We start from the raw sequence: 9,479 nt of genomic DNA, 5'->3' as shown, positions 1-9,479 counted from the left end.
TGCTGAAGGCGATGGTGATGGCCCTGCCCCACTACGTACAGCAGACCGCTCGCTCCTCCGGAGCGTTTTGCTGCTCCCTGCTTGGCCCAACATTGCAAATGTTGCCCTGCACAAACTTCCCAAAACCAGCTTCCTCCTGCACCAGCGCTCGGCCCCCATCCGGTACAAGCAGCAGTGGGGCCAGGGCTCAAAACACCTTGTGCCCGACACCGGAGGAGCTCACACAGTTGGGGTGGTGTTGTTCCAACGCTCCCGTGGAAGCTGGATTGCTATTTGGGGATTAAGGGTGGATGGGAATTGGTTTCAAGTACTTTTTGCTCTGGAATACCTTAGTTTTAAGGAAGTGGTAAGAAGCAACTTGACGGCTCGTGCCTGCTGGAACCAGGAGGGCCGTTCACAGTAGTCTCTCATAACTCTCAGCGCGAGTTACAGGGGTCAAGAGGAGCTGGGCAGAAGCACAGGGCAGCTTGGAAAGCGGTCGGTAACACGGGGCAGGGAAAGATGAGGACAGAGAACTTCAACACAACAGGAAAGCAGCAGTTTAATAAATAATCCATCGGAGGGAGAGATCAGCCAGTTCCAAACACAACCCCAACTGAAACAAACAAGTTTGTTAGCTCAGAAAAAAAAAAAAAAAAGATACAGAAACACAGGCAATAGTAAACTTGGGGTGCAGAGGTACCGTGGTTCAGCTTTTTTTGTTCAGCAGATGCGGGCTCGCCGTACGCCCGCACTCAGACAACCAAAGCCATGAGCAGCCACCCAAGTGCAGGGAACAGAATAAAACCCAGTGAAGTAAAAAGTTATTACTTTGCAAAAGTAACGGTGAAAGAGAAAGCAACGGCTTAACGCAGGGTTTTGATGCAAGAAGATCAGTTTGAACTCACTTGAACGGCGGCCACTAGCACTGGAACTGCAGGAGAAGGGCCATTAAAGCCCGTTTTTGCCTTATGTTTGGGGCACTGCTGTCACCGACCTGAACTGTAACTCACCGCAGCCAAATTCCGGGAGCAGTGATGCTGAACAGCCAGGCTCAGGCACCACACAGCAGACTGAGGGGATTTTAAGAAAAGGCTGTTTTAAAAAAGTTGCATTTTCATATAAAGTAACAAAAATTGGCAAATCTAGCTGAATGCTCCGTACAGATTTTCCAGCCTCCACACGGGACGCTGCAGAACCACCAGCCCTTCAGAATGAGACATTCGTCATTCGGGTCTGGTGACTCCAGCTCCGTCGCCACTTGGCCCAAGTCCTCCTCTGTCACTTAAAGGCAGAGCGGTGGGTGGGTCACATCCCTACACCATGGGGAGGGGTTGCCTGGGGCTGAGCCCCCCCCCCAACCAGGCAAAAGGAACTCCAAACCCAAGGAAGGGAATCCCTGCCTGCTCCCAGCACCAGGAACAAGCCACGTCTCCGGGGCAGGCGAGCAGCTCTGCCCCACGGGGAGCCCCCATGCCCAGACCAGCTCCACACACCCAGGCTTGGGGCTACTTCACACCCCTGGGCCAGCCCGCGGGCCAGCGAGGGACCGATGCACAAGTCACCTTTATGCTGATAACGGCGCTCGCAGCGTGCCCTCTGCCAGCGCAGCCGCCCAACGCCGTCCCCCCCCAGCAGCCGAGGAAACCTTCGCTGCGGCGGAGCCTTTCAGGCAGCCCGGCTGCAGCCCGCCGAGGCGGCGGTAACCTGCGGCGTCACCCAGCCCCGAGCTCCAGGGCTGGAGAAGGGACCAAACCACTCCAGATCCACTACTCACGAACTGGGGGACGTCGGCATCACTGGGAACTCGGGTATCGCGTCGCGACGGACGGGGACCGAGGAGGGAAGCTCGCCCGGTGCGTTCTGCCATCTGAAGGGGAGACCGAGACGCTGCAGGCAGCAGCGGTGGTGAGAGGGAATGGGACTAGAAAGACATTGGTTTCAATAAACTATTCAATAAAGGAATGGACTTTTAAAAATATATCTCTGTATACTTTATATCATATAAATTATGCTTGTCTTTTTGTAACGTTCCACTACATTCCGCCCGTGAATCTCCGAGTGTCCCAGTACGAACGAGGTAACGACCCCGTGTTTCATTTCACTTCACTGTGTGGGAGGGACAAAGCGACTTCAGTTCCCTTTAATAGAGTGTAAACAAACGCATCATCAGCCGTACTTGGTAAAGCTCCAGTCTAAGAAATTCTCCTCCTGTGAGCAACACAGAGCTGGGATTGCTGCCTGGAAGCAACTGGATTTCCTTTAGGAAAAGTTTGCTGTGCATGCACGGTACGGACTATCCCAGTAACATCTGGGAATCTGAGCATCACCACAACGAGCTTGGGAAAAGTGGAGTCACCGCAGGTCACTGAGACTTTGTGCCAGCTCTGTTCTCCAGCCCTGCAATCAGATCCACGCCAGCAAACCCTCGGCGTCCGAGGTGGCTGCCCTCTGCGTGGACAATAATCTGCTCCTACAGTTTCTGATTACAGGATCTGGGTACCAGGCTGGATTAATGCAAAACAAACCATGAATTATTTCACTTACATGTCTACCTCCAATAACTGACTGGTCCAGAAAATTGGTAAACAGACATTAAATGATTAGTTCAGCCTGGTCTAGGCAGGCAGTGGCTCCACACTGTTCCTATCTGACTGGCATTTAAAAAACCTACGCGGAACTGCAGCTCTCCATCTGTCCAAAGCCGACATTATCCAGCCCTCACGCTGATGAGCGCGCAGAAGGGGTCAGATACCGAGTACAGCCTGGGGCTGACATCCCCTCATGCTCCCGGCACGGGGCGAGCTGCACTGCCGGGGCAGAGCTGGGGATGGACAGGGCTCTCCCCTGCTTGCGCCAGTTGTGGGTCAGTGACCGAGCTCTCCAGGGCCACGAAACCGAGACAAGAGGCATTTGCAGTCACCACCGTGCAGGGACAGCATCGGCCACTGTTACCCCTTTGCACAGACCAAGACACTGAGTGACTGCTCCCCCACTTTTGGCCACTCTCCCCTACGTTACCGGTCCCAAACCTACAGAGGAGGGATCCCAGCCAGAGAACAAGAGCTGCTGCCCATGCCCTGCTCGGACAGGACCAGTTTGGCCGTCGTATCCTCAGTTCCCTTAGCGACCAAATATCTTCAGTGTTCCCAGTTTGGTCTCTACTTCCCCCAGCAATTGCTCAAGGCCTTTGCTTCTGATCTTACTCAAATGAGAGCAATTGTTTCCTGCCCTCTGCCATAGCTGTGTATCTGCAACCAACCGCACGTTCCCTGTATGTTTGTCTTGGCTTCCTTCGCAACACTCAGGTTCAAGTGTCTGCTGCTCTTCCCCAAGGGAGCTGCTGCTGCAGCTTCGTTTTTCAACAAAGCAGAAGCCTTCACAGCAGGCTCAGAAATGCTACACAGAATCCAAACCTGTAAGTTCAAACCAATTGCAGTCACCACCACCAGGACCTTCTGGACCAAGAAAAACCAAGCTACAGTCATTATCTGGTTTTAATATCAGATGGCAAGAGCCCAGGGAGAAACCAGCCTGCTTTATAGAAGTGCTCCAGATAAACAGCTCTCCTTCTGACCTTTCTCTCAGGAGCCGACGCTTTATCAGGGTGCTCAGCAGAGTTTGTTGTCTCTCCAGCCTCCCAGAGAACTGTATTTCCTAAACAACACTTACAATTCCAGAACAAGATTCCTGAAAAATCCTTCTACCTACTCCCTGTGAAGGTAGGGACGGACAAACATTACCTCGGTGTAACAGAAAGAGAAACCAAATAGAAATATGGGAGCTGTTGACCACTGAAGCATTTATAACTCACGCAGCTGCCCTTCTCTCATCTGCCCGTTCTGCCTCGTGTCAGTTGCAGTTTTACTTCTTAAATTTTCTTCATCAGAACATTAAAGTCAGCAGATTTTTTTTTTTGGGTCTAAGTTTCACTTGGGCCAGAACAGGCAAATTCACCAGACCCTCAAGCAGCAGGGACCTGCTGGCACTTGGCTACTCTACCCATTCCTCGTAATTCACACACACGCGCTTTCTGCTCGGTGTGCGGCAGCACGGGCTGCGCACCACAGCGGTCGAGCCTCTCCCCAGGCCGGGGTTTGCCATCGAGCTGCGGCGGGATCAGTAGCAAGTACCAGCTACGTAAGGGGATGGGGCGTGTAACAGATGCCTCGTTTCACTCTGGCTGGCAACTCAGTTAGTTCACGTTAGAACAACGACAACGCTAGCTCCTTAATTTTTCACTGGTGAGTTGAGTATTTGGCAGGTCACACCATGAAGTTCAGTATTCCCGTACAAGGGCAGGTTTGCTTTAAAAAGCCACCCCTACGTGTGGAGCAGTTCAGCATCTCCCCTTCCCACCAGCACCAGGTGATACAATTCCATTTTTGCACCAGCTGGGTATATTTGGCTCGAAGGGAAACCCTGTCCCTTCTCATTAGCTGTTAGTGGCACAGGCTGTTACCTCCTTTCTTCTCTCCCCCCACCCTCTCTCCCCAAACTCCGACTGGCTAAGTCCGTCCTTGATCTGGAGTTGAGACGCAAGCCAGGTCCTTCTCTCCCAACCTCATACGCTGCTGTCCTCGAGCAGGGGCTCCTTGCCATCCAATCCTCCGGCCTGCGGGCTGTGGGCGTGCGCCTGGGCTCCGTTACTGTGCTTCTTGTGGCTGCCCGATCTCAGTGCAAGGTTGTGTTCCGGAATGAACAAGGCCACCAGGAGCGACAGCAGGACAGAACAAGCCCCAAACAGGAACGGAGGCCCTGGGATAATGCTGCTCTGTAGGGCAAAACACAAGAACGATTAATGCTCAGGTGCAAGGACAGAAGCAGCCCAGCAAACGGAGTAACACCACCAAACAGGTTACCTCGTCCGTAGGGTTGGCCATGTTGGGTTTGGAGGCCTTACCCAACGTTTCCACCTCAGCCATTTCATTCAACTCCACATGGAAGAGATAGAAGACGAAGCCATAGAGCGCTGGCCCCAGGCCATTACACAGACCCCGAATTCCAGTGATCATCCCCTGCACCACACCTGGGGACAGAGCAAGGAAAGGAAGGCGGGCTTGCAGCTTTCTGAAGAAACTTGTTTTATTCAAGAATGCATACGTATTTTAAGACAGGATGAAACACTCAGATCTGGATTGACACGCACTCTACAGATGAAGGGGTTGGCTGGTGATTAGCTTTGCTCAGAATCAGCTTGTTGAAGAATCAGTAATGGTGGGCTTGCTACTTGGGAGAATAAGATGAGCATGGGCACATCGAGCAACAATTCCCTGTTTTTTTGGAGTTAAGGCCCCCCAAGTCGAAGGACTCGGGGTCGAACCACAAAGCAGACAAACCATCCAGCAGCAGCCTCCTCTCCAGCTCAGACAGGCAACACTGAACACCGACATGCATGATTTGAGAGCTCCCTCCCAAAGCATCAGCAATGGTCACAGGCAAGCCTGTCAATACTAGTAAGAATGCAGCGACACTCCACAGTTCGCACAGAGGTTCCTGCCCACCCCTCCACCACCAACGCTGAGAATCTGAACGTGCATCAGCTCAATCGCCTGCTGGGATGAACTCGCCCGTTAGACAAATCCCCAAGAGACTCACCCTGTTGGTCGGGGTCCGCGTTCCTGGACACCATGGCACTGATGGCTGGGAAGGTGATGCTAGACATCGCAGCCACAGCTCCTGCTGCCCACATCATCCTCGGGGAGAAAGAGGCAGCAGTTAGGAGGCAGGCTGCCGAGGGCCAGCCGCAGATGAGCACTACGGCAGGGCAGCATCTCCCTCTGCCAGGGGACAGGGTGCTGCCACAGAGCCCCAGCAGAGGGAGAAACCTGCGACACCGGGAGACAAATGTGAGAAAACTCTTACCAAGGCTGTGATCCGAAGCCATACCAGGCAAGCTGCAGGATCTGGAAGCCTAGTCCCAACAGGATGGTGTTTTTATTTCCTATCGAACGCATGAGAATTCCCAGCACTACTGTCTGGAAAGAAAAACAGGTGCTTTCAAAGTGAGCGCAAAGGAAGGTGACAACACTGGAAGACAAGAGGACAGGAATCCGAGGGAACTCGGGCTGCTGAGACTGCTGTCACGCACACGCACTCCTCCACTCTGGTAACACTGTGTTGGAAACCAGCACATCCCTGTCCATGGCAATCAGTGCACGATCATAGAGTTTCACAGAGCAACACGGGGCCACCCCATGGTTTGCCACAGTCTGTTATTCAACAAGTACCAGCTACATTCACAAGGTAAGAAAGAGGGACCCACTGGCAGCCGTGCAGGGGTCCGACGGCGTCTGCGTGGCCACGGGGATTCTGACAACTCACCAGCCACGATTATCAGCAATTTTGGACACTGTTATAACCACAATGCCAGAGCCAAGACAGACACTGCTTCTCACCTGAGCCAGGATAGAGAGAATCCCAACTACGCCAATAAAGGCTGCCACAGTCTCGGAGGAAAAACCAATGACCTGTGAAAACACCAAAGAGACTTTTCAGGCAAGAGATTTCTACCCTGTGAGGAAAGCCACTCCCTCAGCATCACTAATGTTTACTGACATTGCTTATCAGGTACTTAAGCATTAATCAACTGTACCCTCCCGTAACTCCCAGCTGCCACAGGAATAAAACTGAAGATTTTCCTCTGGCTGAAGGAACAGCTTTAAACCACTGGGCTCACCTTAAACACCCAGAAGTGGCCTGGATGGGACAGACAGGCAGACCACCAGCAAGAAGCCCAGCAAGGGTCCTGGCAGTGCCTACGGAGCGGTTGCCAGGCTCCCACATTTTTTAGGAAAGCTGGAACAAGTCACTATTTCTTATAGCTTCAACTTTACTAAGCTATTGGCCAAGATGAGCTTCCTTAGGACAAGCAACTACGATAATTTTTGTAGGCCGGGATTTCCTGTGTTCAGAGCCTTCCCTCATCACAGGAGACTGACCTGTCGCAGGTACAGGAAAAAGCTGGAGTACTGGCCGGCTTCAGGAAGGTAGGATAGAAAGACGGTGATACAGATGAGCAGCACTGTGGAATCCTGACCCACCTTCCGCAAGGACTGTAGGGAAGGCAGGTGGAAAATGAAAAAAAAAAAAAAGAGTTAATATTGTTAAATATTCTCCAGGTACAGAGACAGCAGAACAGAGAGCTCAAGTCACCATCTTATATCCAAGAAGTGAGTACTTGAATGAAACCAGACCAGCATTCCAGAGGAAGATGTGAACACTGCCACGACACACCAGACCAGGTGGACACCCTAGAATGAGGCGTTTTTACCTTTCAGTTTCTCAGACTTACAGTCAATTGCTTTCGATCAGAATTGTCTTTCCTCCGACAGCCAAAATAATCTTCCTAGCAAGCAAAGGTGAGGTGCAACTGTGCAGAGCTCATCATCATTAGCAAAGGTCCCGAGAAGCCAGGAATGCAAAAGACTTCTCCTGGCACAGTCCTGTTGCTAATAACGGAGCTCATATTCAAACAAGTGGCACATCTCCACCAAGAGATGCTCTGGCTGCAGGACATCTGGAGCTGCTTTTAGATGATTTGGAGCTATATGAAACCGGTTAGAAGGCACTAGGCAGCTCTAGGTATGTGCAGCCTGCTGTCAGTCAAACGCTGTACCTTCTGTGGGGCTAATCTAAGCCTTGCACCCTTCACCTTTTTTGGAATGCATCTTCCTTTTGAGAGCAACGAGCAGAACCACAGCAGATATAAGCATTACCAGCATGTGGAAAAACAACAGCAAGATTACTTACAGCGAACGGGTCTGCTTGTTCCCAAGAGATTGGAGCTCCCCAAGAGACTGGGCGCATCTCTTCTGGCAGAGACTCTGGCACAGCCAGCAGGATGAAACCAATATCCAGCAAAGCAACACCTGAAGCTAGCACAACCACCAACGTATCGCCATAGGCTTGGGAAAGGTACGCACCAATCGCTGGGCTTGTGACCAGACTAGCAGCAAACGTGGCTGACACCTGGAAGCACAAAACATTAATACAGCCTCTTCTTCCTAGAGCCTATTTTCTCCTCCAGAGCAACCTAAGGGTACTGGTTTTGCCATCTTTGATGGAGATAATCCAGGTGAACAGAGACTCCTGTAGACAGGAAGACGACATGTTCTCTGGGTGCCATCTAGGCTAAGTTCTAGCAAGGGGAAATTAAAGCTAGCCTAACAATTCATATATGATACTTTCAGTAACCCTATAGAAAGGGCCCGATCACAGGCTACTTGTATGCCTGCCAGCATCACAGCCCACCCCCTTTCCTGGTGCAAAGAAGTTCACAGGCCAGGCTGGTTTCAAGGTTAAGCAACAGTAGAGCTGGTACTCAGGTCACACAGAAATTAGCCCCCTCCCTCGGTGCTAAACCACAAATACAAGAACAGGGAGACTGTAGTATCAGTGAAGCACATATCGTCCTTTCACTGATACTGGCCTCAGGCTTGTCAATAAATCTCCCACCCCAATTTTATACCTCTCCTATCTGCAAAGCCACAAATATTTCTTTCAAGAGACAAGCCAGTTATTCATCTCCTTACCAAGCCATACGCTGTGCTGCGTTCATGCTCCTGTGTGATATCAGCAACATAGGCAAAAATCACAGAAAAGGTGACAGCAAAGACTCCAGACATGGAAATGACAGCAAAATACCACCTGAAACAGGCATTGCCAAAGGCAGAGTTAGAGAGCAACCACACGTTATTCCACAGCTGCCGTATTAGAACCTCTCCCTTATTCATCCTACTTCATAGCCCCAGAAAGTGCTCAGGAACACCGAGCTTCAGCCTGGGGGCCCATGGAGTTTCATCACTTATTTTCCCCACACAAGAAGGCAACGTCAACATTCTCTAAGAGTGATGATGCACCTCCCGGGAGACTAGGCACCAGGAGGGGAAGGACAGACTCTCTTCCTGACACTGAACCCTCCAGTAGAACCAGACAAGTGGCTGAGGATCCATCTCCACTGGATGGACTCTTCTATCTGCAACACCTGCAAACCCCCCATCGTTCAGCCTCACACTCATTCCTCTCCTCGGAACCCCTCGTTATAACAAGAGTAAACTCACCATGGACTGATCTTCATAAGGGGAATTGGCGCACACGTGAAGAAGACGGTGAGGAGGAGGAAGGACTTCCTGCCCCAGACATCAGAGAGAGCACCAATCAGTGGGGCACTTAGAAAAGAAAGCAGACCCTAGGACAGACAGACAGGATGACAGAGAGAAATCCCTCAGTCAAATTCTGATTGTCGATAGCAAGAGCTTTTGACAACATCATCTAAAGATAAAAATAGGAGGAGACAATCCATTCCTATTTTCTATGAGCAGGCAGTATTACCAAAACATAACCGTTTGTTAAACTGCACGCATCCTTTGAGGGAGAAAAGAAAAAACCCCTTGACCAGCCAGGCGCTGCCAAAACCACCAGTTACCTCCCATCCCTGCCACTGCCCAGCCTGCAGCTGCGGTGCCCCCAGGCACGCCTGTGCAGCAGCGAGCTGCCCC

General features: G+C 51.4%; 1 protein-coding gene across 2 annotated transcripts in view; it reads right to left on the bottom strand.

The window, feature by feature from the left end:
* Positions 1-3,880: 3,880 nt before the first annotated feature.
* Positions 3,881-9,479, bottom strand: part of LOC104124385 (hippocampus abundant transcript 1 protein) — a 9,276-nt gene continuing 3,677 nt past the window's right edge. For both annotated transcript variants that reach the window (XM_009636724.2, XM_035892270.1), the window contains 9 exons: positions 9,042-9,169; positions 8,514-8,628; positions 7,732-7,950; positions 6,921-7,034; positions 6,378-6,449; positions 5,845-5,957; positions 5,578-5,675; positions 4,842-5,008; positions 3,881-4,753 (listed from right to left, as the gene is read on the bottom strand). In XM_009636724.2, coding sequence (XP_009635019.1) covers positions 4,544-4,753; positions 4,842-5,008; positions 5,578-5,675; positions 5,845-5,957; positions 6,378-6,449; positions 6,921-7,034; positions 7,732-7,950; positions 8,514-8,628; positions 9,042-9,169 — 1,236 coding nt within the window. In that variant the 3' untranslated portion in view covers positions 3,881-4,543. The remainder of the gene's footprint in view (positions 4,754-4,841; positions 5,009-5,577; positions 5,676-5,844; positions 5,958-6,377; positions 6,450-6,920; positions 7,035-7,731; positions 7,951-8,513; positions 8,629-9,041; positions 9,170-9,479) is intronic.

The sequence above is a fragment of the Egretta garzetta genome, unplaced genomic scaffold, assembly GCF_000687185.1.
Source record: "Egretta garzetta isolate BGI_Z169 unplaced genomic scaffold, ASM68718v1 scaffold4, whole genome shotgun sequence".
NCBI classification, from domain to species: domain Eukaryota; kingdom Metazoa; phylum Chordata; class Aves; order Pelecaniformes; family Ardeidae; genus Egretta; species Egretta garzetta.
The sequence above is the reverse complement of the archived record's forward strand: the minus strand, read 5'-3'. Positions and strand labels throughout refer to the sequence as shown.